The sequence below is a fragment of the Mycotypha africana genome, assembly GCF_025528875.1.
Source record: "Mycotypha africana strain NRRL 2978 chromosome Unknown BDF20scaffold_12, whole genome shotgun sequence".
NCBI lineage: Eukaryota > Fungi > Mucoromycota > Mucoromycetes > Mucorales > Mycotyphaceae > Mycotypha > Mycotypha africana.
Window position 1 is genome coordinate 411,291 of NW_026515736.1, and position 26,970 is coordinate 438,260.

Sequence of the window (26,970 nt, forward strand, 5' to 3'; positions counted from 1 at the left end):
ATTTCAAAAAGTGTGTCTCAAATAGCTTTTACCTGCCTTAAGGCAAGAAAAATGAATTATCGTTCTCACATATAAACGAATATATAGATTTCAATATAATTCAAAAAATATATACTTATATATGTTATAAAACTGTAGCAGCTTTTAAACTAGAGAAAAAGTACCATTTTTATGCTTTTTTTTGGAGGACCAAACCGAGGACCAAACGCAATCAAGTTGATTGAAAAAATGCAAGGACCGGGCAATCAAATTTATAAGTAGTTGATTAAGCGAGGCGTCGGTACTGGGTGCATAAACTTGGAATCCTTCGGGACCGTCGAAATGCAACAAACGTTTGATCAACGAGAATACTACTATCGGAAATGGCGCCGGGCTACTGGACTGAACAAACTTGACTACTGGATCAAACATCAGCAAGCCAAGGCCAAACTTCGTCGTCTCTATCGAAGTCGTCGACAGGAAACATGGCAACAGTTCTGTTATCAGATGAGTCATGAAGAGTATACCAAAGCAATTGCACGTTTTAGTAAAATCCGTAAGAAGCGAAATCTAACCCCTTCGTTCTCTACCCCAGAAGGTCCACAAGCTGCAGCTGATCTCATGGCGTCTCATATGCAAGGCACGTATTCGGGCCAATACCTTCCATCACCGTATCAACGCGAATTACCACCAGTTGACCCCACGCAAGCGTTCACTTTAAACGAGTTCCTCATATCTGAGGATACCATTGTGGATGCGATCAAAAGCCTCCCCCGTAAGAAAGCTCCCGGGGTGGATGATATCAAAATCGAAATGCTGCAACCAGTCAGCGACCGAATAGCACCCTTTCTATTAAATCTCTTCCAATTAACCTGGAAATGGTCCTATACGCCTAAGTCATGGCGCATTGCCCAAACAATTCCGATTTATAAGAAAGGCCCCCCAACAGATCCAGGTAACTACCGTCCAATTAGTCTTACATCTATTTTTCGCAAAATTTTAGAGCGATGCATCCAAAATTACCTTTTGGCCAATAGTCCCCCACTCGATATTGCGCAGGGTGGATTCCGTATTGCCCGTAGCTCCTTAAACCAAGCTCTTTGTTTAGCGAAATCTGCAATATTTTGAAACGCCAGCACAAGATCGAACCAGTTCTAGCTTTCCTCGATATCAAATCAGCGTACGATACGGTTGACCGTAACGTCATATGGACAGTGCTTCGTCCCCATATTCCAGAACCGCTCCTTGCCCTACTTCAAAACATGTTTGACGATGTCAGCATTGAAGTCCTCCAGAACAATGCCAAGTCAGAACCTTTCAGCCCTACTACTGGTGTTCTTCAAGGATCCATACTATCCCCTATACTCTATTCATATTACATTAACGAACTACCTTCACTGCTCCGTCCAAGCCCACTGGATCTTTCCTTGCCTGTTCCGGAATTGATTCTTAATATCAACTGTTTACTATATGCCGACGATGTTGTCTTGATTACTGATAAAAATCATCTTCAGACCCTGTTGCAACAATGTGAAGCTCATAGTCTTCGGCTAGGTTATCGTTGGCATCCGAATAAATGTGTTATCCTAGACAGGTCAACGCACCCTATAGATTACCAGCTTTATGGAGTTCCTCTACAACGTCAGCTCACTTTTCCGTATCTAGGGATACCTTTTCAACCAGGTGGTAGTATAGATATAAATGAACTAGCACGTACTAACACTTTTAAGGCCCTTACTACGATGAATCAATTAGCAGCAATCGGTGTCAATCCTGGTGGATTCGAAAAACTGCTCTCACTACGGTTATATGCCCAATTACTCCGCGCAAAGACGGAATACGGACTGGCCATTAGCCCCCTAAATGCGAAGCAATATAAACAATTCGAAGATACCCAGAACAAGTGTATTCGACGAATCTTTGGTGGATCCAGTAGATCGTCTGCCCGACTTATGCTCCACCTTGCCAATCTGCCCACCATGAAAGAACGCTCCTTCGTCCTACAAGCTAAGTTCCTATTACGTTCAACCTCACTGCCTACTGATACTTTAATCTCGATACTACTCCCATATATAGGCCAGCAACAAAGTAAATCGTTATATTGCAAGCTTGCTCGTTCTCCGATCTGGCAAGACTACACTTCTTCTCCGCTCAATCAACGATCTGAATCAGCTGCTCTGAGACGCTGTATTGCTAACTTCCGTACTAGCCTCCTTCACATCCAACAATCGAACAGCCCTAACTCCAAACTGATATCTCAATGCCGTTCCCGAATAATGATCGATCCGATCCTTTATATTCCAATGTCAACTAATTAACGCAGCCGATGTATCCGATGGCGTTTGGGTTGGCTTCCTGGAGGCCACCGAACCTATTGCCTTAAACATCCCTCGTCATTATTTACAAAGTTCCACGCTATCTCCTGTTTAAACATGCACCACCGCCTACGACTCCCCACATCAGTCTGTGATCCCATATCCTATGTCCTTAACCGTCTTCCCACACATCCGATCTACAACCCATCCGAAATACAAAACTGGCATTTCCTATGGCCAGCACTTTGTCACATTTTGTTTGAACTCGACTACTTACACCACTCTCAAGAGCCGCCTACAACTCCTCGGTTAGGGCACCTATTGCTCGACTGGTTACCCTCTTCCCCTCCCACAATCCTTTAGTACATAATTCTTTTTACCCTTGAGCCCTAAGGGGTTTTTAGTTTCTTTTAAGCCTTTGGAGCTGCCCCGGGCAATTTAGATAAGCTTAATATCTCGTGTCCATTGGGCTTTAAAAAATTAATATTATATAATAAAATCTCTGTTTAAACGTAATATTCTTCAAATGCCTTTCTGAAGTAATTAATTGGCGATCAAGGTTCACTCCTCATCCACGTTTCATAAGTGTAACAATTAATCAATCTCTGTAACAGTGAAAGTATAGGAGTACCCTAGTTTGTCCTTATACATGGTATATGTATATATTCGTGGTGTTACTTAATAGAATGGCTCAATATTGTATTTGCTAAAGACTCATCGCTACCGTATTATAAAGCATGCTAAGGTAAAATTGAAACTCTTTTCAGTTTTACCCTACAAAATAGTATATTCTTTCTCAACAAGTATCTCAATTATTAGCCTTTAGTTTATTATATCATATTGTTATAAGTATAGGGAAACGAAGTCGTAAACAATTTGGCCTCATTTCTGCTACTAGAAAGTATTATATGTTAGAAAATGTAGTGGATATATAAGCTCGCTTCTAAGCGACAGTATTGTTTTCATCTACGTCGTTTGACGACGACGCGGTTGAATTTGATGAGTCTCCTTTAGCAGCACGAATCAACGGTGACAAGGAACGTAAAGGGTCAGCCAACTCTAAAAATGGATGTTTTAACAGTTCTTCCGCTGTTGGCCGAATTTCAGCATCTACCACTAGACATTTTGACAAAAAGTCTTTGAAAACATCTGATAATGATTCTGGGCTTTGTAGTTCGGGGGTACCATTGGTAGCAATTAAATAAAGAGCTCTTAATGGGTTTTCATTGAGATAAGGTGGTTCACCTTCAATCATTTCAATGGCCATAATACCCAAAGACCAGATATCTACTTTAGCATTATATTCTTTACGAGTAACAACTTCAGGTGCCATCTATAAGAACAGAAGAGAGTCATGATGTGTTAGTATGCACGCAAACTTTGGGAGGGCTTCTGTCTGATTACCCAATACGGTGTTCCCACCATAGTAGTTCGCTTGGCTTGATTTTCATTCAGTTGAGCACAAAAACCAAAATCAGCTAATAAGCCAAAGAAGACGTTGTTGGTCATTATTCAAAGAGTGCCGATAATGCAGCACAATACTGTTCCTTAAAATCAACATACTTAGTTTAATTTCTCCTTTCAGGTTCAGCAATACATTATCACTTTTGATGTCTCTATGTATAACACCATTGCTGTGTAGATGGAACAGGCCCTTCAACACTTCTTTGCAAACAGCAGCAATTTGACCTTCCATCATCATGTTACAAGTAACGACATCTGTCAAGCTACCTCCTTCCATATATTCCATCACTACCCATAGATCACCTTTCCAATAATAAGAATCCAAGTAATTGACAATATTAGGATGTTTCGATTTCTTCATAACGAGGATTTCGTTGATAATAAGCTCCTTTTTAGGTTGTTGCTCTAAATTCATTTGTTTTATGGCTACTGGTACGATCTCGTCGTCGTAGTCCTTTGACAAGGATCGATGAGCAATAAATACACCACCTGAGGCTCTAAAACGATTAAAACAAGGAATGAGTTTCGAAAACAAACAATCGATCATTTATTCTCATCTTACCCTTGGCCGATTTTGACCATATCTTTATATATCTCGTTAGGATCCTGTGCGTAACAGATACTCTTTAACTGCTTATATATATCTGATTCTGCTCGTTTCGGCTCTTTGGCTTTTCGTTTGATAACAGGTGGGTACTTCTCATTCTCTTCTTTCGTTACTGATCTGTCCGACTTGCAATTACTGTTGCTATTGCTGTCATTAACGCCTTCTTCTTTTTCATTGACGATACAAGTAGCCCGATCGTCTCCTTCCTTTTTCTCCTTTTCTATGGCAGCTGCTGTAGGATCTGAGACTAGTGAAGTACTACTCTGTAATGAAACGATTTCGCTTAACCGAGCCATCGTTGTTTCCATCTTGTTCTTTTGCATATCAATAATCAAGGAAGATCGGCTGCTATTAGAGGCCTAGTAAAATTCGTATTGATTCAGTCTCTTTGACTTTTAGAGTCTGCTTTTCAAAGACTTTCTTCCCTACTTACAGTTGATGATCGTTTCGTTAGCGAATCAGACAATTTGAGCTTGGACAATCTACGTAGAGATTTTGTCAGCGTGTTTTCTTTTGTATTGCTCATGCTGTTGTTATGTGTTGATTTAAGTTTTGCAAAATCAGGCATTGATAATTCAGATCGTAAACTGTTGCTTCTACTGCTGTTACAACTACTACTACCGCTGCTTATAGTGATTGCCTTCGGTATTTTATCCCATACAGTGTTATCAATTTCTCCTCTGGATGTCTTTTGGTAAAATTCAATAGCATTGATAACAGCCTAGATGAATACAACAGGCAACAATAAAGCAAATGAAAGTTTATATGAGATTTTAGCGAGCTTAGTCAACGTGGTTTTTTTTTGTTTTCTTTTTTTTTAAGCAAAAAAAAAGAACCAGTTGAGCACGCAGTGCTGCAAATTGTATGCAATCTCCTTACTTGTGGATTTTGCTCCTGTTCCGTTTGACTTATACCACTTGATTTTATTAAAATTTGCCATTCCCGAGGAAGGCCAGTAAATTCACCTGTACTAGCATCAAAACCCACATGCGTCAAATGCTTTGTATTAAAAGGGCCAGAGATATCTAGTGCTGGCTCTGAAATGTCCGTATAACTTTTATCTCGGTCTTTATCTGCTATTGAAGATGATGATGAATGCTGACTTGTCATCAGAACTAGTCAAAGGCACACTAAGTTAGCCTTCATTCCTCACCCTATTCTTTCGTCCATTTAGTTGGTAATAAATTTGCTCTCGGTTATCCTTTACCCATAAATTTATCTAAAACACCCTTAATTCTACTATCTCTATTGTTGCCTGTTTTGTCCTTCCTGCTATGATTGCTATTGATACTATGATATGAATTTCTATTTTTTTGATGTTGCTGTTGAAATTGCTCAATGTCGGAAAGTGATTGATCCAAGACAGCTGGGTAATTGGCGGGAATGTCAGTACTGACATTGCTGGAGGAAGAGGTCGCTGCAGGGACTACGATAGGAGGACAAGTAACGCTATTGCGTTGTTGCTGTTGTAGCTGCTGATGATGCAGACCTGTATTATACAACTTTGTAACATGAGTTTTTGAAACAATGGAGAGACTGCGCGAAAGAGAAGTATGGGATTTCAAGCTTTTGATGGTGGAACGATAATGATTATTGATAGTAGAGGGAGGGTTAGATGCTAATGTTGATTGCTTTGACATTTCTCCAAGTACAGCTATCTATGTCGTATCCTTTATACTGTGGTCAACAAAAAACTGAAAGAAAAAAGAATTGAAAACGGTTACATTTCTATTTCAGATTTTCCTATTATCTGTAAGCATTAAGGAGTAAAGGATAAGATAGTCCAATGATGATGAATATGTGATAAACAGGATAATTTCTATAAGCCTTGTAATGAACAGGGATTGATGTGTGCAATTGATTACCGTGAATGGCACTTTACTGCCAACAATGATAGTGTTCTATAGGGGTAATCAAGAATCAATATCGCAACAACGTTGGGGCGTTTCCCCTCTTTGAATACATGCACATTTTGTTTCCTGTCTTTTTTTTTTTGACAATTTTTCATGCAATTTAATGTGAGAGTGTACCTCTCTCGTTAGCTCACGAATGACTGTTGATCAACCAAGAGTGAAGGCATGGGGCATATTTTTTACTTAATATACCTTCAACAGAGTGCACAAAGATTCACATGACGTTCTTCACAGAGACCCATTTAGTATCTCATAGTCCAGTCGTGAGCAATATCAGTCATTGTACTCTTTTTGCACAGTTGACGCCGCAGTAGTCATTTCTTCTTTCATCAGACGTTGGTACCATGAGAGTAAATTTAAATGGTTGGCTCTGTGAAAATTGATAAAAATGTACACATCTTATGCGAAGAATTGTCACTCATACACACAAAAAGACATTAAATGCTTTTTAACTAAATGGTTAGTAGAAAAGGAGAATGTGCCAAAGTTTGTTGCTTATGCAACCCTTCTATTTATGGTAAAATAGTATGTTTGGAATTGCTCGAGAGGCTTTTATTGCCTACAGCCGACCAAATGGTGAAAAATTTAGTGATGATATCATCACTCTGTGAATATCAAGTATTCTTGATACTGTACAAGTCAGATGTTCAATACCAGCTGCTGTTATTTCGTTAATCAAAATAAACATCTGTTTAAAGTTTTTTCCTTCTGGAATGGTAACCTTGTGACAAATAAAAACTTCATATGCACACACACACACACACACACAATACAGGGCCAAGACTACAAGGAAAACCAAGAAAGTATTTTAGCTGCTCCTCCCCAGAAAAGCCAAATCGTGATACTCTCGTGTTACAAATTGTTGAATTGGCACATCATTTTACATTGCTGATACATCAGTTATAATTCGTGTCAAGTACGATTCCCTATAAATAGACCCCTTCTTCACTTTTTCTCTTTATCACTTTCCGTAATCACCTGCAAAACATCTACAAAATGCCGAGACTTATAATTTTAAATATAACACCTTCTTCTTCCACTACAGTGCACAACAGTCTTTTAACGATAAACCCACATCATCAGAATAAAGTGACTTCAACTGCTGCCAGTCATACTAACAAGAAATCGATACAATTTTCTAAAGTGATACTAGTCAACAATATGAAGACAGTCTATTTAATGAAAAATAATCAAACACCAGGAACAACACGCAATGTGATCAATAATAGTACACACTATCGTACCGCTTAACATTCCTTTGGTCCTATCCATGCATTATACTATACCCAACATATCCATACGCAAATTTACACAAAAATTAATCCATCATCATTACAAAAACCTACACAGCATTACAAATAAGATAAACTACTGTACAAAAGATGAATAGCCGCAATGATTTCAATATGTATACTATCATTATTATCTTATATATCACTTGAACATCTTCAAGTTAATTTATGTATATTCCCAAAAATGATCCGGGAAGGAATAAATCTGTATCAGATAGAGAAACAGCCATTACATGGTAACAATGTTTTGCGTGTTCCAAAGAAACAGCTTTTCATATACAACCGCAATCAAATTGAATTGTCTGTTACTGTTTTCAAAGGTTCAGACTCAATCCCTAGCCACCATGGAAATAGTTATCCTATATAAAAAATGTAGTTTGTGGGCAAATTACATCTAAAAATCGCTACAATCAACCCCTTACATCCTTTAAAGTGAGAAGAGCAGTATTTCTTGATTACATCCCACTTTGAAGTGGAACGCATATTCATTCCGGACAAAGACAGGTACGCATACATTTTGCCAAATTGTACCGAATAAAACGGGCAACAGACGATTTTCGGAAATGATGAAATCTAACACGTGTGCGGATCATACACAAAACACATACCCTATTTAGATACTTCATCTATATTTAAAGTGCATCTTTGTTTATCTGTTCATATCTGTATAGTAGTGCGTTTTAAGTTTTCAAAACAGCATTGATGGGTAGCTTACTTTATCTATTACTGACGCCCGAAGCTACTAGGCGTAAGCTAATCGTGTAACACTCATATGATGGGTTTATTTTGAAAAAGCTTCTGTTGCTCATTTCATTTTGTCCTAAAAGTAAAGAATATGACATTAAAATTTTTTTGTAGTATTGACGTGTTCCTTTGGATCAATTCGAGCATAATATAACCAAACGAACAGCTCTACTTGTTTTTATTATCTGATCCCATGTTTTTGAAAAATCTTGGGCTTTTCTTTCCGGTCATGGAAGTAAGTAAGTATATGTAAAAATACGGGTTGGGTCTCAGTTACCCACATCAAACTCCATAAACGCCCCCCCCCCGAAAGGACTGCCGTCGATCTTTTCTCTATGTAACGCTCCATGACATCCAATCAAACCACTTGGAAAAGCGTGATAACATATAGGCAACACCAGCTTGTCAAACCTCAGTTTAACGTCATAGCTTATCAATTATTAATGTCTAACTGAAAAGACAAATGCTTTCTTTGATACAACCTTAACATAGAAGAGATAAAAAGAAAAAGTTTTTTCCTTCGGTTACAAAGAAAGACATCTAATTAATAACAAAATGCGATTTCTTGGTTAACTTATCTTTTCAAGGAACCACGAGGTTAAGTGGATGGACTTTTAAAAAATTCTTTTTGCACACGCAAAAAAGCTAACGTATACGTCTCAACTGGATCCGAATTTTATCTAAAACAAAGACGATATATATAAGAATAAGATGAGCATAGAAGATGACATAATCTAGACTCTTTGACGTTTAACCAATGCGATTAACCAATATACAAATGAACACGTATAAATGTGAGGAAGTAATCAATGTGCAGATACCCTAATTGGCTTACCACTGAAAGTGAAAGTACTTTCGACCGGAGAACGATTTGTTTTAAATTGTTCATGTGCAGAACCCATAATAAGAAATATGTGTGTGTGTGTGCGTGTGTGTGTGTCTAGGTGTATCTTTTATAAAGTTGAACTTTGTTCATATGTCATTTATATATATATCTCAGCGTAAAATCAGATACCATCTGTTTGACTTCAATATATTAAAGTTACATTTTACATTGTCACTTTGCGCGTTACAAAGAGATCTACAACCAATTTAAAGAAAATGGTGTAAGTGTTATACAAAAAAAAAAAAAAAAAAAAAAAAAAATTGGAAAGCAGCATGCATTAATGATAATTGGTTTACTTTCTGTTTATGCCCAAAAGAAGTATCTGTATAACATCTCTAAAGAAAATAAAGGGAACCGTAGTCTTTTTTTCCAGTAAAAAAAACTAGCATGCCTACCTTTAAAGATACAGAAATTGCCATAAGTTGAAAATATGAAATCTATAAATATAAGATGCAGGTGTTGAATAAGTACAAGTAATAGTGCAATAATAATGAAAGTGTGGAGTTGCCATCTCTTTTTTCTTTTTTTTTTTTGCAGATGCATCGTATAGGCAAGCAAAAAGTATTTAGTCTCGACTGACTCCGACAAATTAAAAGCTTTTTTTTTGTAGCTAAACACTGCATGTTCCACATAGACTAAACAGTAGTGTTCTTACATAAACCTTATACAGGCTGCTAAGCACAGGTCTAACCATTAAGATGCCGTTCGCAGCAAACAGAGAGTAGCCTTTGAAAGTATGAACTAGTTTAAAAATAGTTTACATAAGCGTGTGGGTGTTTTAAAAATAGCAGTAGCAATAGTTGCAGTACAAATTTAGCCCAAAGTATTTGTTGTTCTAGCAACTTGACCTCCTCTTGAAATACATACGCGAGAGGTAAGATACTCTCAAAGGGGCATTGTATGTTACAACAGTCCTTTTAACATCATGAGGGATGGTAGCGCCCCGCTTTTTTTTTCGGTTTCTAGTTTCGATTTTGCTTAATAAGCCTCCTGTCTATTTTGTTTGTGTTTCTTCATATGTGTGTTTATGCAATCAATTGCATATGTCATTCAAAAGAAAGGTGTGTGTGTTTAAGCTGTTTTGCTTCACCATACATTGTATCACGTAACGATTTTCTTATGTAACCTTTTCAGATACATCCACACACAGTACGGACACAAAAAAAAAAAAAAAAAAAAAAAAGTCTAATCCTATTTTCTATAAATTTTCAACCCCCTTTTCTTTTTTTTTTTGTTGCTTCCCTTCTTTTCATTTTTCCTTCTTTCCTACGCTTGCAAAAAAATAAAATAAAAAAATTCTCGCTTTTTTGTTTAGATAACAAAAAAAAAAAAGATTTGCTTTTTATTTATACATATACCTTTCTTTTCTTTTCTTATTCTTTATCAGCTGGTTATCTGATAAACACTTTATCTCAAAAAATATTTCCATCTATTTCTCGTCCTTTCCTCTTTTTTCTCTATCTTCCGTACATTAAATGGCGTCCAACATGACTACAACTACTGATTCTAAAAAGAGTTATATACAACTCGAAGTTGAAAATAACTATCTCCAACAACAGAATGACCATTTAAATAAGGAATTGAATTTCTCAAGATACACTATCAATGCTTTGAAAGGAATTACGACACAAAAAGAAGTCCAAATAAACGAAGCCAGGCAGGAACTGGAAAAAGCTTTGGACCATATTCAGTTGTTGAATTTCACGTTGAAAAAGCAACAACAACAATATCAACAACTTCAACAACAGTTCCAACTTCAACAATATCAACTTCAACAACAACAACAGCAACAAAGACAGTTACAGCATCACTTATCTGGTATAGGTTTGATTCATGACTATAATGAATTATCAGATGATCAATCTGAAGAAGATGATATCTTATATCAACAACAAGAAGAGGAAGAAGAAAGGGTTGTGGCAGCAACAGCAACAAATCAAAAGCGTCGACCTTTGGATATTATGACAAAGTTACCTCTTAGACAATCACCCACTATTGTGGCTGCCGACGATTTATTCTCTACCCATCAAGACCCTTATTGTATTTAAACAGATATTCATTTCAACAGAAATGAAAGAGTTGATCTCTTTGTTCTTTTCTATTTATTTCATCGCTTTATTTGCTATTATGCTTCCTATTTTTGTATGGAATTCATATCACCTTTCCTTCTTGTAAAAAAAAAAAAAAAAGAACAATAAACCTTTTTTTTTTTTGGAAGCATCTGTCTTTCTCCTCGACCCCTTAAAAGATATACCGTCTTTCCCGCAGCAAACTGTGGTTTCAAACCAGGGACAGACAAACCTCGATCCGAACTAAGCACACTACAGTTAATCCAAATAAATTATTACCCGGGCCGTACAACAATATCGTCCAATCAGGAATTGAAATACTATATTATCAAATTAATGATGTCCTCCAATCATGAATTTTTTTTATGCTTGGGACAGCGTATTCTCTCTTCTGTGGGAGCTAAAAGATGTTTCTGATTGGACAATGTCTCTTTTCTAATAAAGCAATTATCAATTTTTCTGATTGGGTCAACTTTTGCTCGGCTCGGACAATATGATTATTGGATGCACGGGGTTCATCCGGGGCTGCTGTATCCATAAAGTAGTAAGAAACACGTTTTTCTTTAACGTTGATGAAGTTGTTGCTGCTGATGCTGATGCTGATATCTTGAGTTTAAAACCTGGATAATAATTGATTATGTTGAATTATTATGGTTTTTCTTTCTTGTCTACGCTGTATAAAAACAAAAGACGAAAAAAAAAAAAAAGTCTATATGATCTGAGCATAAATTAAAAACAAAATTAAAAAAGAAAGGGTTCCTTTTTTTCTCTTTTCATTTACTCTATCTTTTCCCTTTCCACATTGCAACTTTCTCAACTCACACTGAGCGAGTCTTTCAAAGTAAACGTTTTTGACAAATTACAAATGTCCAAAATACCCAAACATCCATCTATTTCAGTCAGAGTGCCACAACGAACAATCGCAGCAGCAGTATCATCAGCAGTAGCGACACCCAAACAGACCACTTCTAATGATAGTGCTATAAGCAATGATTATGATAACAGGATAGGACAACGTGTCATCATACCGACATTACATAACTTGACGGGCACCCTCCGATTTGTTGGCTCTGTAGATTTCAAACCTGGTATTTGGGCTGGTGTTGAGTTGGATAAAGAAGGCGCCGGGAAAAATGATGGCAGTGCTCAGGGGTAAAGATTGCAAGCGCATCTCATACGATGATTCCAGTGTCAGCGAACACAGTAAAAAGAGTAACTACATACTGAGTAAATTCCTTCTCGTCTATTTTATTAGAAAGAGATACTTTCAATGTCCACCGAATACTGGTATCTTTATAAGTGTGAGTAAAATTGTTATTCATGCATCACCTGCCAATACCGCCGCTACAACAACAAATAGTTGTAGTAGCAGCACCGGCAGTCATGGTAACAGTAGTACAACAAAACCTTCACCTTCCTCCACTACCAGTAGTACGATTATCACGCGTAGATCCAACCTACCTCTCACAAAGAAACAATCAACAACAACAACGAGTAGTGCTCCGGGACTCATACGACCCAGATATACCTCGAAGACGCCTACTCAGACGTCTTCCCATGCCAGTGTTATACCTACAACCAATGGCGCCGCAAAAAGATCTCGTATAAGAATGATACGTCAGTCGACGACACCTTCGACATCTACGACGAAAGCTAATAGTAGACCTTCCCAGTCACCATCATCGTATTCTCATCGTATACACAGCTCTTCGCCTACTACTGCATCTCATACAACAGTGACTTATAAAAAGTCCACACCTACCCCCAATAGCTCGACTCCCAACAACAGGCGTTCTGTAGTAGGAACTCCTCACTCTATCAGTACCACTAGCACTACGAGTCCCATAGCTAAAAGAGCAAGTAGCACACCTCAGCTTCGTTCAACTACCACAACACCTAAACCCGTCCTCTTGCAAAAAGCCAATATGATACCCATTGCTTCATCTCCCACAGAGGATACCCTCTCAATGACAACGAAAAGCGATGCATTGAGTGCAGCTGAAGCAGATACCCTTTATGACATGTTAGAAAAAATCCAACAAGAACGTGATACCCTCCTCTCTCAAATGTCCAAAAAAGAAACGGCATGGGAACGACTTGTCTCCATCAAAGAAAGTCTCTCTCTTCAAGTGGATGAACAAACAAGCCAAAATCAGCATCTTTCACAACAACTTGCCGCGGCTCAATCACAGATAAGTGAACTGCAGCTGCACCTCACCGAATGTGAGGAATCACTGGCCCAAACCCATCGAGATGAAGAGCAACAGTCATATCAATTAAAACGCATGACACGACTTGAAAACCTTGTTCGAGAATTGCAAGAAGAGGTGAAGCAAAAGGACGAACACCAGTTGGAGTTGAATCGACAACATGCCGGCCAGCTAGAGCTGGTGAGGAAGGAGGTGAAAGAACGAGAAGCTCAATGCGTTAGTCTTGAAAAGGAATGTGAAGAGTTAAGAAGAGCTGGTTTGGAGGCGATCCAAGCTTATGATCAATCAGTGGGTCAGTTAAAGCAAGAACATACCATGGTTTTGCAAAAGAAAAATTATAGGATACAGCAGTTGGAGTATATGGTAGCAGATTTGAAACACAAGCAGAGTACTTTGTTCCATCATGACGATGACGACGATCTAGCTAATCTGTATAGTGGAGGAGGGGGAGCAGGGGAAAGGGAAGAAAAGAGGAAAAAGGAGTTTGAAGCCAAGCTATTAGAAATACAGCAAACTAGCTTTGGAGACGAACAACATGCGCAACAGCTACAGCAACTACAGCAACCTGTCACGCTCCCCAATGGTACAGTAGTAGGAACAGAAGGGCAAGAGGAGTTCTATAATGGCGATGAGGAGACCATCGATCAACGTCATCGCTTAGAAGAGCAACTGAATCTTGCCATGATGGAGCTCGATAATGAACGACGCACCATTGAAACTTTACACCACGAAACTGAACAACTCAAACTCGAGCTCCAGCAGTCCCACCAGCAGACACGAGCGCTAGAAGAGAAGTATGACCAGTTGCAACAAGATTTTGAAAAGGAATTAAACGATAAAAAGCGACTGATGGAAGAAGCAGACGACGCTTTTGAAGCGCATGCAAAAGCAGAAGATGAACATTATCAAATGAAACTATCTACCATGAAGATGGAAAAGGACTATCAGCAGTTGCTGGAAGCACATCAACGCCTAGAACAAAACTATAACGAATTAATGGATGAGATGTTGGCTTTAGAGAAACAAAATTTAGATCAAGATGCAAGCCATAACAATAATAGTAACAGCAACAGCAGTAAAAATGATAATCGTCAAGAGAAGACAACAGTAGAAAACAATTATACCGATAGCAATCTACTGCAAAAGAAGATTATAGAATTAGAAACTGAAAAAGAGACATATCAGCGGAAACTAGAGACTGAAAAACAACGCGTCCAACAACTGTCTAAAGATCTGGCAGAATTAGAATCATTGGTTGAGAACCGTGTCTTTGGCGAGGCTGATTTAGAAGAGAAATTAGAAACGGAAAAGAAGAAAGTGCAGCATTTAGAAAAGGAATTGGCTCTAATAAAGGAGGACAAAATAAATGTTACTAACCGCAGCAATAACAATCAGAGTCACCATAGTATGTTAATGTCACCCACTACTACAGCACACACCATGTCTCCTACTCCAACATCATCAACCCATCCTTCTTCGTCCAAGCATGATGATGATGGTGATAAATATTGTGAGTTATGTGATACTTATGGTCATGATGTATTGGAATGCAAGAGCGATCTTCACTTATCAGAGAACGGAAAATTGGTAAATAGATATTTTTTTCAAACCGCAAAAGGAATGCATCACTAAGCCTAACTGCTCTTATAGTTCTGCGAAAATTGTGATGACTATGTCGGCCATTCCTCGGTTGATTGTCCAAACCAAGATGAAATATTCTAAGGACAGCTCTTTTTTGGACGTGATGAGCAATTGTTAAAACCATATCTAAATAAATTTCATCTAGCTTGTATATACGCATTACAACATTATAAATCCCCACACGAACGATGGTTTTTTTTTGGGTTTTTTTTTTTTTTTTTTTTTTTTTTTTTTTGCTAGTCTTGGATCGTGAGCTGAATAAAAGCCTGTGTTCACCCATTCAATCAACATTACGAGTTTTCACGTTCTGTTGAATGGGTTTTTTCGATTTTTGGTTTATTTCTGCATGTGGTTTTACTAATCTTCATAGAAACAAACGAGAACCAAAAATGAAGGATATTTACATGATACTACTTGAGAAACTCTACTTTTGGTATTTAGTACAATTCTAATTACAAGGGAGCTACTACTGCTGCTGTATCGATAAGCTTTAATTGCCGTTGCTTCTGCATTTCTTCTACAGAAACACCATGATGCCATATCATAGTCCATTTTGTACGTACATCGACTTTAAGCTGATAGATCCAAAGCCCATATTCGAGCGTTTGATATTCCCACCATGACGAGAACAAACTCAGAAACAATTTACACGCATGAAACAAGCTGGGCGCTTCTTTGATCCGCCGTAATAAATTTTGCTTCGCATCAAGCCACACAGCTTCTGCGCAAAAGCGGCCCATCAAGGCGTAAGTAATGTACTTATCTCCACCTATTTCCAAACGTAGCGTTTCGTCTAAGCCTCGCAGCAGATCACTGGTTTTCAACAGCAGAAGTACAATCTGTGGTAAGGTGGCAAGAATGTCATAAATGCGACTCACAAAATCTTTGGCGCGCCCCGAGACACGTTTCATCTCTGTGTTGGTACGAAAAGAAGATAAATCAGCTGACTGAATGGTAGACCATTCACGTCCAGTAAGGAGTGATGCAAACAGACGGTAGGAGCCAGGCCGACATCCTACTTTCGAGGAATAGGTTTCGATGCCTTTCTCGTCACCGCGAATGAGTGAAGTCCATAAGTGGGCATAATCAGTACGTAATTGATCGGTTAACGTACGATAGAGGCCGTGGTCGAGTAGAACGAGATCAAATTTGAACTTGCTATTCCTGTTGTTCGTCGTCGTTGGTCGAATAAGCAAATTGCCAGGATGAGGATCGCAATGTACAAATCCATCTAGAAACATCATTTTTCCAAAGACTTTAGTAATTTCGGTCGATACTTGATTAGGATCGATATGGTGGTCTTTCATATACTTCAAATCGTCAATACGTGCACCATCAATAACTAAAATGAAAGAAATCTCAGCAAAAGAGCGGCAATAGATTGAGATGTTGTACAAATTCATATCCTACATTCCATGCATAATATTCGTCTTTTCGCCCATAAGATTTCAGGAACCACTAATGGTGTATTTTCGTTCTCAAAGTTCTTTTTGACTTGATAGGCGTTTCGAGCTTCATGTTCAAAGTCCATTTCTTGCGGTAACGATTGTTGCATTTCTTTTAATATCCATTCAAAGCCAAAATCCGGGAAAAGTTGCTTGATAGTGCCTACAATCAAACTAACTGTTTCCAGATCCATTCGACTGAATTCGTCCAAACGTGGATGCTGGAACTTGACAGCTACCCATCGTTGTCCAGTTTGCTGGTCCGTTAATGCAAAATTCTTCCCATCATTATGGGAGCTACTCAAGCTAACATGGCTCTCTCTATTTTGTTTTAATCTGGCTTTATGCACTTGAGCTAAAGAGGCTACACCTAACGGCTTCCAGTCAAATTCGTCAAATACTTCTTCTAACGGCTCTCCATAATCCGTCAGAAATAATTTTCGAATATCTTCTGGCGGTGTCGGATCACAGCGATCTTGGAGGACAGCTAAGGTGGTTGTCCATTCTAAAGGTAGTATATAGGTCATAGCAGATACATGTTGCCCCAGCTTCACGTAAATACCACCCAATTTTTGGAGACCGGCCAATACGCGCTCAGCAGCTCGTTTATGGCAGTGTTTTATAGCAACAACTCGTTCTTCATTTGAAGAATACCTTTTTGATTGCGTCCTTTTATAATCAATAGCGACTTGCACGCCTACTTTAGTGGCAACTCCAATACGTTGCAAGGCAAATAATGTATGCCGCACTCTGTTGCTACCTTTGGTACTTTCGTTATTTTTTTTATTCAAGTTAATTTTGTCATCAGAGGATGATTCTATCAGTGTTGGTAAACTGGTGCCTGCACAAACAGCTAATGTAGCACTGCTAAGTAGGACAAACTTTTTCCGTCTGCTAAAAAACGATCGTCGTCCTGTTGTTATTGTTCTTGCTGTTGTTGTTATTGTTGCCGTAAAAATTTTTTCTGAGGCAGCATTGCTTATCCATTTGTTTCTGTTACTTTTTTGTAATAGTAATCTTGTCGGTTTCAAAGCAATGTTCATCTCTTGCAATGCTTAAGAAAGCCATGAGGAAAAAGGAAACAATAAAACTTGAAGCACAGTTTTTAATTAAATTACGCTGGGGTTTGACATATTTTTCCATTTGAAGAATTGAGCAATTAAACCTATTTTTTTTTAAAGGATACAATGAAATCGAATAACGAGTTCTTACTTCCCTACCAGCATTGCGGCAAGTGTACAATTTCTAAAGAGTTTTCCCTTGAATGATCAAAGAAGCCCATATCAGAAGAAAAAAAAAGTTCATTCAGAAGTAGTTATCTATGCGCTGGAAGGAATGGCACAATATTCCGACATTGCCTTGATCAGTTTGTGCAATTAGTCAAGCATGTACAATATCTACTGTACTTAGTCTGGACAATACGAAAATACACTGAAAAAGTATTGCTCGCTTATATACTTTTTTTTTAAGGTAGTTGTAATGAAGGATAGACTTGCTTTTTTAGAGTTGCACTCATAAAAGCTGTTTCAAACGCAGTTCGTAAAAGGAGAGTATACTGCTGCGAACAAAGTACTTGAAAACTAACAGTGGATTAGTCTCAGTTTTAGATCAAGGTGGGAAAAAAAAGTAATGAACGAGCTTTTCCTTGCAAATTAGAAGAAGATACCCGTCTGAGGACTCTTACAATCGAAGTATAGACGAAAAGATTCAACTGCAATAGTAAGTACCTGAATACAGGATTTTAGAGAAGAGGAAGTTTAGTCATTCTATCCCAATACAATGATGAGCGTTCATACTGAAAAAAAGCGGGTGTAAGCATTCACTTTTACATGTCAATAAGACAGTGTGATTGAGGGATATTGAAGCAGCACACAGAATAGCAGTGCAGTCGATAAAGGAAGGACAGTCAAATCTGGCATTATCACTACATAATTAGCAGACCGAGGTTAGAATTTCCCTCCATTTTTATAGTGAAATGTGTCTAGATCACGATTTCCTTTGTCTTGAGTGAATGTAATCTTCTATTCCTATAATCGAGCAGACCAAAAACTATTGATAGACTATAACTAAAACCATCTACATATCGTTTTATTCTCTAAGTTTGCATATCAGAATGATCTGCTTTAGCTTTTGAAATGTATTTTTGATACATAAATACTGCAGTTTTACTATGTCATATGTGTAAACTTCACTACTATCACCATACAGATCGAAGAGAAAATGCTATTCAATCCATGAAACCGATACCTAGTCGCTTATGTAGCGTCGTGATACCATCTACAATTTAGAATTCTTTTCGGCTAAGGTTTGACTATTCGATCGAATGCCGGAGGGGATTGAATTATCATAAATATGCCAATGGGAAGCTTACTACCTTTTACACAAAGCTTGTTGTGAATGGTACTTTTTATCGAAGCACAATTAGTCTCTGTCGTCGTTTAAAAGAGCTACTATATTTTATTACTGTTTCACGCTTAGATTGCCTGATCACTTTAGTCAAGTATTCAAAACAGTACCATTCATTGGACAAGGAATGGAACAGATTAACTGCTAACGAAGTTTTATTAATCAAACCAAACTGACAAATTTAGCTAAAGTAAGTTCAGTGCTATGCAAAGTTCTTCATGCTAAAAAACAGTACTGATAATAGTGTGCTAAGTAAGACGTAACGATACTATCAAAAACGTTGTTGATAAATTCTCCCGGATATTCGAAGCTCTACATGCCGTCTTTTACCGTGTAGGAAGTTCAATCCATCCACGCAACATCTATAAAGTTTTCTCTTAGAAGAGAAGGACACTTCAGTGGGCTCGTTGATTTGCTCTTTTTCCTAAGGCAAGGGAAATCCATTGATTGAATTTGCAAACCAAGTTTACGTCCAAGAGCTCGACATAAGGTCTTTTTGGACATAATCGTCATACGCACTGCCACTGCAAAGATTAGTTGACATTCTACGGCCACTGTTGCCATTTCCGCTTTTACCAAGACCTGCTGTTCCAGATGTTATGGAGTTTTTTCGTGGAATAGGTACAGACTGTGCGGTGGTATATTTGCTTAAACCACCCGCGCCTTCGTCATTATTTGTAAAAATACTATTGCTACCAATGCTGCTTCTTCTTTGTAATTCTTCGGTAACAGAGGAGCTTCTACTCCGTTGTTTGAAGGAAGATGTGTCATTATCGATCATTTTATCATTGTCACTATTTGAAGCATCAGCGCCAATATTTCTGTCGGGAAGATGGGTATGGCGTGCTGCGAATTGCTCACGAATAGAGTTGATTAACCTCGAAAACATTTTGGGAAAAGAGAGAAAGAAAATTTCTGGAAGGAAAACGCTACAAGTATTCCTTTTTAAGCTTTGCATAAAATTCGCCCTTTTTTTTTTTTTGAGAACTAAATTTTGACCCAATTTGTTAATATGCTGATAGTTTAAAATCGATCCAATTATATTCTCGAGCTCGAGCTGGCACGTAGAGGAACGTCTAATATTGATGGGATTAGACAGAGTGTTGAATAGATCAACACACAGAACCACTCTTATGGCAATAGCCATGGCTTACAGTGTCTCCAAGAACCTGATGCGAAAAGTCTAGAAGCTTCAAAATGATTCTTAGAACGTAGTTTCTGTAAAGAGGGTATCATCGCGAGAAGTTATGCGAACAAAAATATAGTCGAAAGCCTTCCGTTTCTTCAGGACAGATAGTGGCGTTTGCCATCTGTGATATGCGCTTCCGTTGCGTTTGGACATTTTTGTTTTTTCTCAGAATCTTATCTCCATATAATTTCCTTGTATTGCTGCTACAATGTGTTTGAAAGTGGTTTATAATGTTTCTGAAAGACGGGAAGCAATTGGTGTACGACCTTTATTAATCAGACGCACAGTTGATTAAGCTTAGCATCAGAGTTTGTCATTCAAAAAAATCCATACAGTTGATAACCTGACATGACTTCTTTGTGGGTTAAAAAATTGAACATATTTCAGATGTTCCCACTGCTGTCCATAGGTAGCTCAGTATATTCGTTATTGAGCAATACACAAGACTAATGATGAATCATGCCGGTTTACTTTTTTGAAGGTATGAAGTCCGAGGTTGCATAAACTTGAGTTTAGACATTTCTTTATACAGAATGATTCATAAACATATTCTATTGGAGTAATAGCTTATTGACCTATTCAGTGCTTGTGCAATCTATATACACAAAATTTAGAGTACTTCATCTTGAGCTGCACCTGCGCGTCCTGGAGACTTTACGCTGCACCATGTCAAATAGAAAAAGCGCCGCGCCTAATGCATTTGGTACTGTGAATCGTTATCTTTAGATCTTGCGAGTAAATTATACTTGCATTACGTACGTTTTAAAATATTGTTCCGTCCATTCCTATTGTCTGTATAGCCTCTGAGGATCAATCACAATCTTCCTGCTGATCAATTTTTTTCATCTGGAATTAAAAAGTACTGTAACATTTGTGAGCTAAAATGGTTTTTCCAATCAATGTCTCAGCAAAACCTATAAAATATAAATTGATCCTGTCCATTGAACTTCTATTTTAGTGCTTTTCTTTAGCTTGTATCGCAAAGTTAGAAAAATAAATCTCTACATTTTAATAATCAAAGCATAGTAAAAATGTCTCCCTCAACTCGTTCGTCGAATGATAAAGTAAATGGCGCAAACATTAAAAGTGTCTGTGTGTTCTGTGGCGCCGGAGACGGTGCAGATCCAGTTTTTGAGCAAGAGGCTATCGGTAAGATTGATTTGTCATTTGATGATAATTACATTAACGATGCGCAGCCCTTAAAATATGCCATCTATCCTCTAATTCGCAATAACTGTTTTTGCAATTGATATAAATAATAACAGAGCTAGGGAAAATTTTGGCTGCGAACAGCATGAGACTGGTTTATGGTAGTACATAAATGATTTCTCATTTGAATTTCAGGAATGAGTCAGCGGCTGACAATCATATCTCGTATGTAGGTGGCGGATCCGTTGGTTTAATGGGAACAGTTGCCAAAGCTGCATTAGATAATGGTGGCAAAATTACAGCCGTCGTACCTGAACCATTGTTCAAGCATGGTAGTAAGCAACTCTGTGATCCCATTGTTGTTCCTGACATGCACAGCCGTAAGCGCCGTATGTATGATGAGAGTGACGCTTTCGTTGTTTTGCCCGGCGGCTTCGGCACCATGGAAGAGATGTTGGAAATGATTACTTGGTCTCAACTCAACATTCACACAAAGCCCATTATCCTCGTTAATACCAAAAACTACTATACTCCATTTGCGGAATGGGTCAAGATGTGTGTTAAAGGTATTTGAGAATAGTTATGAGCATCGTAGAGTAAGCGCTTGCAATTGAACCTGCTTATTGTTTTTCTGAAATAACTAGAAAACTTCATCAAAACTCACAATGCTGAAATTTTTGTCCTTTGTGAATCAAGCAAAGATGTCATCGATACCTTAAAGAATTATACAGCCCCAAAAGCACGTTATGAGTTCCAGTGGACAAATTTTGAGAAAGAATCCTTGGTTTAAATGATAGGACTGTTCGTAAATCTTTCTTTGCTGATGGTCATTCTCAAATAAACTATACAAACAAAAAAAAAATACCCAAAGTCGCATTTTTAAGCGGGTTCTCCACCCGACAATTTTTACGTTTTTTTTTGTTTTCAATACCAGGTACCACTCATTCTGTCTTCAATGGGGGTTCATGGTCTAACTGGTCTTATCGCAAAGCATGCACCTAATGCTATTCGTGTTATAAGTGCAAACACATTGGCTAGACAGACTATCGCCTTTGATGCAAGCTGCCATTTAAATAAATTCATATACGGCGACGAACCCCACAATTACAAACATATTTACGGCTTTTATCAACTTGCTCGCTTTTGCGATCTCAACCAAATAAGACCGATTTTTGTGTTTGATGGGCCTAAACGATTAGCAGCTAAAAGTTTCGAATTAGCGAAACGAGCCAAAGCTCGTTCCAAAGTCAAACACTCCCTTGCTTTCGAAAAGGAACAATCGATCCGATTAGACAATTGGTTACAGTTCTCAAATTCAATAGACAATGTCGACCAATTTGACAAAATTAATCTTGCCAGTATTTTTAATGACTTGGATCAAACAATGGCCGACGCAGAAAATAGGATATCAAATAATAATGCAGTAATGAAAGAGGTTGAGGATATAGTGGACGAAAGAAACTACAAGGCCGCCGATATTGATATTGAAGGAAAATTAATGCTTTTCGCGCAGGAACTGAGAAATGCTATTACTAATTCTAAAAATACCGAAAAATATACAAGAACTGTACGTGCTTTGGTTTATCGCGAAAAGGAACTGATTGCTGACATGGTGAGTCAAGAGTATAAAAATACAAAATCTGCCCTGAAGAGGTTGAGAAGGGACAATCAAGTAATGTTGGATTCATTACAAAAAAGGTCATTCCGTATTACACAAGCTATACGAGAGGAATGTAGAGACTTTTTAGAGGCACTTGGTTATCTCTGTTTCACTTGCAACGGTCATGAAGCGGAAGCTATGTGTGCACATCTTGGCCGAGCAGGTATCACAAAGGCCACAGTGTCAGAAGGTAACCTAGAACCCAACTGCTATCTCCAATGAACAGTTGACTAACATCTTCTCTTCAAGACTTGGATACGTTAGTGTTTGGTGAAGTACCAATTTTACGGTATTTCTTTGCTAGGCATCGTCCTATTCTATCTATAGACCCTGTTGTTGCTAGACAAGAGCTGGGCTTAAGTAAAGACGCCTTCATTGATCTATGCATTCTTTGTGGCACAGATTTTTCGGGAACTATTCAAGGTATCGGTCCTCATCGTGCAATACAAGCCATACAAAAATATGGCTCAATAGAGATGATTCTGCAGCATATGGATTCCAAACGATATGTTCCCCATGAAACATTCAACTACCAACGAGCACGGAACGTCTTTAACAGCTTGCCTCCTATACCCTTAGACCGAGCAGCGTATCAGCCACCCAAACTCAACGAATCGAGAAAAGCTGAATTGTTAAAACACTATGAGCTAGATGCGCTTACCATTGAAGTCAAATTGAAAGCATCATTGTTGCAGCAGAATTTGATCGATGGCCACTCTTTACAAACGCAGGATCCATTTGCGCCAAATGCTTCTCAACTGTCATTGAATGCATTTTAAAGATACCTTTGTCAATATTTTATCAAAATGATACCCGCTCAATCTATTGAAATACATTTGCTATAGCATTTTACTAGAAAATCAACATACACTCATGGTTTCAAAAAAAAAAAAAATCACACTCTACAGAGCATGCGTGGAATTACAAACTAAGATACGAAATGTAGAAAGCGGAAATCGATTTGTCATTTTCCTGCAAATGGATATTATATTATATGCTAGCTATGCTATCAGGGATAATTGGGAAGTTCTATATCATCAGGCAAACCAAAACCAAAAGAACTCCAACTGAGTGTAGAAAAATAGTCTTCCAGCAGTTTTTTGCCTTGATCGTTTCCTGCAGCACCTAACGCAACATGAAAAGGGACGAGATGCTATATAATCGGAAAAAGAGAATTTATGGTTAGATGAATGCTTTCCAACACTGTGCATTTGTTTATGAGAATTGATTAGTGTACCTCCGCTGTTGGGTGACAGAGTCTGAATGCCTGATGCTGGTTTAATCTGCATGCTTTTTCATTACGTTCTTCAGCTGTAAAATTTGTTGCAACCTTTGTCATTTCATTATCAAAAAGAGCAACGAATGGTGGGGACGGGCTATCCGCATGTTGCCATAATGTTCTTAAATTATGCACTGCACTACCACTGCCAATGATGACAATGCCCTCTTCTCTATTACAATAGTCGGTTTTCCCAATATGAGAATCAAATCTCATATGGCTCACGAAAAGTTTGACTTGGAGATTTTCCGTTTACCTCAAAGGAGAGAGAGCTTCTCCCAACTTAACATGCATTTCCATATTTTCGTGTGATAACGTTGAGACTTCAACAATAGGAATATCGAGATTGGACATCATGGCGCGTTTCAAAGGAACCCATACACCATGATCATTACCGTATTCTTCGCCTATACCCTTAAACCCAGCCTACTCCATCATTTTTACCTGTATATTAGTCGATTTAAATACCAAATATACTTGAAGTAGAACCAATCTAAACTGTGCTACCTTATCCAATAAACTAATGACTGTATTAGCAATTTGAGGTGAACCTTTGTGGTCCCAGGTTTGTTTGTAATATCTATCAGGAAAATTGTAAAAATCATAGATCAACTTGGGTTTCTCGGAAACGTCCACTATTTTAAGTAAAGACGAAGAGATTGATTTAATTAACTTCATACTGCAGGCATTACAAGACTAAGCAGCATACCGAAAACATGGTTGTCATTGACGCCTTGCCAATGAGCACTGATAAGGACAATAGCTTTCGGCTTCAACTTGTCTTTTAAGTATTGGCCGAGCCAATTATAGAAGTGACCCGGCTTTGCTTGATCTTCTAAAAGGGTTGGACCTGAAAACGCCATTGTTGTTTTTCAATGATTGAAGTTTCATTTATTATATGCATAGAAAATGAATGACATTACCTCCATGAGATATAAAGAATACTGGAGCACGCTTCATCATTTTAGTTCAATAATAAGTAAATAGGCACTTTATCTATGCGCGATATAATGACAGACAAGAAACCAAGCAAATATGTCTGGCTTTTTTAAATAAACAAATTGAAAGGCTCAAACTCAGAGTCCTTCCTGTGACCATTATAAAGGAGTGACTAAGCAATTTATTCTCAGGTTGGAACGCGAGTTAAATGTTGCTTAACACTATTCTTTATTTGAGTTGTCTATCTTTTCTCTAAGTTTTAATGCTCTCGCCAAAATTCTATCATCTTGTTCCTGTGTATTGAAAGGTGACTTATAATTGACTTCTTTTAAAAAAGCCTTCTGTGCTTGGAAGCAAGCCCAAAATTTCTGCTTTTGTTCTTCACACATTTTAGCCTTATCCCACCAACTGCCGTGTTGAAAGCATTGAAAAAGTTCTTCTTGCAAATCCACACAATTTGTGGTTGCCGCCTCATGTATTTCTATTCTCTGCTCTTTGAAATCTTGCGCTGAAAGTGTGTACTCTATATTTCCGTCCTGTTTTTTATTCTGTACTGTGTCAGTAGACCTGTTCGTCGTAGAAGAAGAGGGTATAGGGTTGTGCGTAGGCAGATGAATATTCAAATGGGCTGATATATTCTCTTGAGTGGGTAAATTGCTTTTAGAACTAACGTCGCCTTCGTCAGTTTGCTGTTTTGCGGTTAATGGTGGTGCTGATGTTGACCGATTAGGATCGAACTTTGGTTGCTCACTTTCTAGTATATCCTGAGCATATGTGTTTTTAATGTAGGATTTTACATATTCCCTCGTTTCATTGCTGTTATTGTTTGACATTGTAGTAATGAGCAACCTTGATTGCAAAGTTGACAGGTAAAGGAGGGGAAGGGGTTCTTAAACGCAACACTTATAACTGAGTTTGAATCGGAAATGCTGCTGTTCTCCAGATTTTTGTCAGAGTCCCTGTCAAAAATCTGCAGATTTATAATGATATAGCAATTGCTCAAGTTTTCTTTATTGTGAATGGATGTTAAATAATATACATTAGAAGTTTGTTTTTAGACTGTTGTAGTATTTATAGTTTCTGAAGTTGCCGCTGCAGACTTATCTTCTTCTGTAACAAATCGGTTATTTCGTAGTTCCAACTGTCCATGTTTTAACAATGATGGCCAGTCTTTCTCGTCCTTTAGTTTCATGAAGTGTGGTTGCTCCCACAGCGCTAATAAGTCTTTCTCATTTCTTCTATCTGCAATCACCTCAATAGCTTCGCGTAATGATGTGAGAGTTCGATCGATCAGATCCATCTCATCTACAGCTCTTAATCTTTTCTGTCTCGCTTTGTGTTCTGGACTGGTGACAAGACTGACTTGTTTGCTGGTTTTACGGTATAAGAGAGCATTGGCTAAAGCATCTACAGAGTCGCTTGATTTAAAGCCTGTAACGGCCACTAATGGACGCCAATGATCTTTTCTTAATTTGGGTGGTTTATATCCTCCTAATTGCTTTAAAACTCTACTAGACTACAGCCATGAAAATAGAGGAGAGTCATCCAGATTAATTATACACACATTTTAATTGTCCTTGTCTTGTCCCGAATAATATTTTGATTTACCTGCATATCGGGTCTCGTACTCACCAAGACCTGCTTTGTTTGTATATGTCTAAATAAATAAAGCGTCTTTGCTGAAGCCATCCCCGGGGTTTAATAGAAAGCTGAAATAAAGCAAAGAAAAAAAGTAAGAAAGGGGCAAAATGATAGGGAATGTGCACACTTTCAACCAGCAAAA

At 38.0% G+C, this 26,970-nt stretch overlaps 11 protein-coding genes across 11 annotated transcripts; 4 read left to right on the forward strand and 7 right to left on the reverse strand.

Moving 5' to 3' along the window:
• Positions 1-3,237: 3,237 nt before the first annotated feature.
• On the reverse strand, positions 3,238-6,005 carry BDF20DRAFT_916850 (kinase-like domain-containing protein; the record flags this gene model as incomplete). The annotated part of the gene is made up of 7 exons (XM_053084504.1): positions 3,238-3,627; positions 3,699-3,772; positions 3,858-4,255; positions 4,321-4,724; positions 4,799-5,086; positions 5,245-5,480; positions 5,573-6,005. 7 exons carry the CDS (start codon positions 6,003-6,005, stop codon positions 3,238-3,240), a joined length of 2,223 nt encoding a protein of 740 aa, XP_052931756.1.
• A 4,706-nt stretch (positions 6,006-10,711) lies between these two features.
• Positions 10,712-10,924, forward strand: BDF20DRAFT_805409 (uncharacterized protein; the record flags this gene model as incomplete). The annotated part of the gene is made up of 1 exon (XM_053076493.1): positions 10,712-10,924. A coding segment is annotated over one exon (213 nt), but the record flags the coding sequence as incomplete, so codon positions are not given.
• A 1,029-nt stretch (positions 10,925-11,953) lies between these two features.
• On the forward strand, positions 11,954-15,322 carry BDF20DRAFT_895577 (uncharacterized protein). Its single transcript, XM_053082459.1, has 3 exons — positions 11,954-12,421; positions 12,525-15,066; positions 15,130-15,322. The coding sequence occupies exons 1-3, from the start codon at positions 12,135-12,137 to the stop codon at positions 15,199-15,201; spliced, it is 2,901 nt and encodes a 966-aa protein (XP_052931758.1). The 5' UTR covers positions 11,954-12,134; the 3' UTR covers positions 15,202-15,322.
• A 250-nt stretch (positions 15,323-15,572) lies between these two features.
• BDF20DRAFT_916853 (ABC1 family-domain-containing protein) lies at positions 15,573-17,608 on the reverse strand (the record flags this gene model as incomplete). The annotated part of the gene is made up of 2 exons (XM_053084505.1): positions 15,573-16,462; positions 16,531-17,608. 2 exons carry the CDS (start codon positions 17,606-17,608, stop codon positions 15,573-15,575), a joined length of 1,968 nt encoding a protein of 655 aa, XP_052931759.1.
• A 1,829-nt stretch (positions 17,609-19,437) lies between these two features.
• BDF20DRAFT_839427 (uncharacterized protein) lies at positions 19,438-19,860 on the reverse strand (the record flags this gene model as incomplete). Its single annotated transcript, XM_053079278.1, has 1 exon — positions 19,438-19,860. The coding sequence occupies one exon, from the start codon at positions 19,858-19,860 to the stop codon at positions 19,438-19,440; it is 423 nt and encodes a 140-aa protein (XP_052931760.1).
• A 1,331-nt stretch (positions 19,861-21,191) lies between these two features.
• Positions 21,192-22,099, forward strand: BDF20DRAFT_828165 (uncharacterized protein; the record flags this gene model as incomplete). Its single annotated transcript, XM_053078228.1, has 3 exons — positions 21,192-21,309; positions 21,543-21,875; positions 21,954-22,099. The coding sequence occupies 3 exons, from the start codon at positions 21,192-21,194 to the stop codon at positions 22,097-22,099; spliced, it is 597 nt and encodes a 198-aa protein (XP_052931761.1).
• Positions 22,100-22,227: 128 nt separating this feature from the next.
• On the forward strand, positions 22,228-23,973 carry BDF20DRAFT_172642 (PIN domain-like protein). Its single transcript, XM_053074849.1, has 2 exons — positions 22,228-23,159; positions 23,219-23,973. The coding sequence occupies exons 1-2, from the start codon at positions 22,265-22,267 to the stop codon at positions 23,746-23,748; spliced, it is 1,425 nt and encodes a 474-aa protein (XP_052931762.1). The 5' UTR covers positions 22,228-22,264; the 3' UTR covers positions 23,749-23,973.
• Positions 23,864-24,569, reverse strand: BDF20DRAFT_172665 (Extradiol ring-cleavage dioxygenase, class III enzyme, subunit B). The gene is made up of 2 exons (XM_053074850.1): positions 24,207-24,569; positions 23,864-24,122 (listed from the first exon to the last, which is right to left on the reverse strand). Exons 1-2 carry the CDS (start codon positions 24,462-24,464, stop codon positions 23,979-23,981), a joined length of 402 nt encoding a protein of 133 aa, XP_052931763.1. The 5' UTR covers positions 24,465-24,569; the 3' UTR covers positions 23,864-23,978.
• BDF20DRAFT_172862 (Extradiol ring-cleavage dioxygenase, class III enzyme, subunit B) lies at positions 24,380-25,266 on the reverse strand. The gene is made up of 4 exons (XM_053074851.1): positions 25,172-25,266; positions 24,958-25,098; positions 24,756-24,883; positions 24,380-24,674 (listed from the first exon to the last, which is right to left on the reverse strand). Exons 1-4 carry the CDS (start codon positions 25,209-25,211, stop codon positions 24,501-24,503), a joined length of 483 nt encoding a protein of 160 aa, XP_052931764.1. The 5' UTR covers positions 25,212-25,266; the 3' UTR covers positions 24,380-24,500.
• A 142-nt stretch (positions 25,267-25,408) lies between these two features.
• On the reverse strand, positions 25,409-26,020 carry BDF20DRAFT_916857 (uncharacterized protein; the record flags this gene model as incomplete). The annotated part of the gene is made up of 1 exon (XM_053084506.1): positions 25,409-26,020. The coding sequence occupies one exon, from the start codon at positions 26,018-26,020 to the stop codon at positions 25,409-25,411; it is 612 nt and encodes a 203-aa protein (XP_052931765.1).
• A 221-nt stretch (positions 26,021-26,241) lies between these two features.
• Positions 26,242-26,876, reverse strand: BDF20DRAFT_827917 (uncharacterized protein; the record flags this gene model as incomplete). The annotated part of the gene is made up of 2 exons (XM_053078203.1): positions 26,242-26,685; positions 26,820-26,876. 2 exons carry the CDS (start codon positions 26,874-26,876, stop codon positions 26,242-26,244), a joined length of 501 nt encoding a protein of 166 aa, XP_052931766.1.
• Positions 26,877-26,970: the final 94 nt, after the last annotated feature.

Coding starts and splice junctions, on each gene's coding strand:
- BDF20DRAFT_172665 (XM_053074850.1), bottom strand. CDS start 24,464: ATGAGATTTGATTCTCATATTGGGAAAACCGACTATTGTAATAGAGAA. Junction 24,123..24,206: donor TCTGTCACCCAACAGCGGAG/GTACACTAATCA, acceptor CCGATTATATAG/CATCTCGTCCCTTTTCATGT.
- BDF20DRAFT_172862 (XM_053074851.1), bottom strand. CDS start 25,211: ATGATGAAGCGTGCTCCAGTATTCTTTATATCTCATGGAG. Junction 24,884..24,957: donor CAATGACAACCATGTTTTCG/GTATGCTGCTTA, acceptor TACTTAAAATAG/TGGACGTTTCCGAGAAACCC. Junction 24,675..24,755: donor TCATTAGTTTATTGGATAAG/GTAGCACAGTTT, acceptor ATGATGGAGTAG/GCTGGGTTTAAGGGTATAGG.
- BDF20DRAFT_895577 (XM_053082459.1), top strand. CDS start 12,135: ATGTCCAAAATACCCAAACATCCATCTATTTCAGTCAGAGTGCCACAA. Junction 12,422..12,524: donor AATGATGGCAGTGCTCAGGG/GTAAAGATTGCA, acceptor CTATTTTATTAG/AAAGAGATACTTTCAATGTC. Junction 15,067..15,129: donor TATCAGAGAACGGAAAATTG/GTAAATAGATAT, acceptor CTGCTCTTATAG/TTCTGCGAAAATTGTGATGA.
- BDF20DRAFT_172642 (XM_053074849.1), top strand. CDS start 22,265: ATGGGGGTTCATGGTCTAACTGGTCTTATCGCAAAGCATGCACCTAAT. Junction 23,160..23,218: donor AAAGGCCACAGTGTCAGAAG/GTAACCTAGAAC, acceptor CTTCTCTTCAAG/ACTTGGATACGTTAGTGTTT.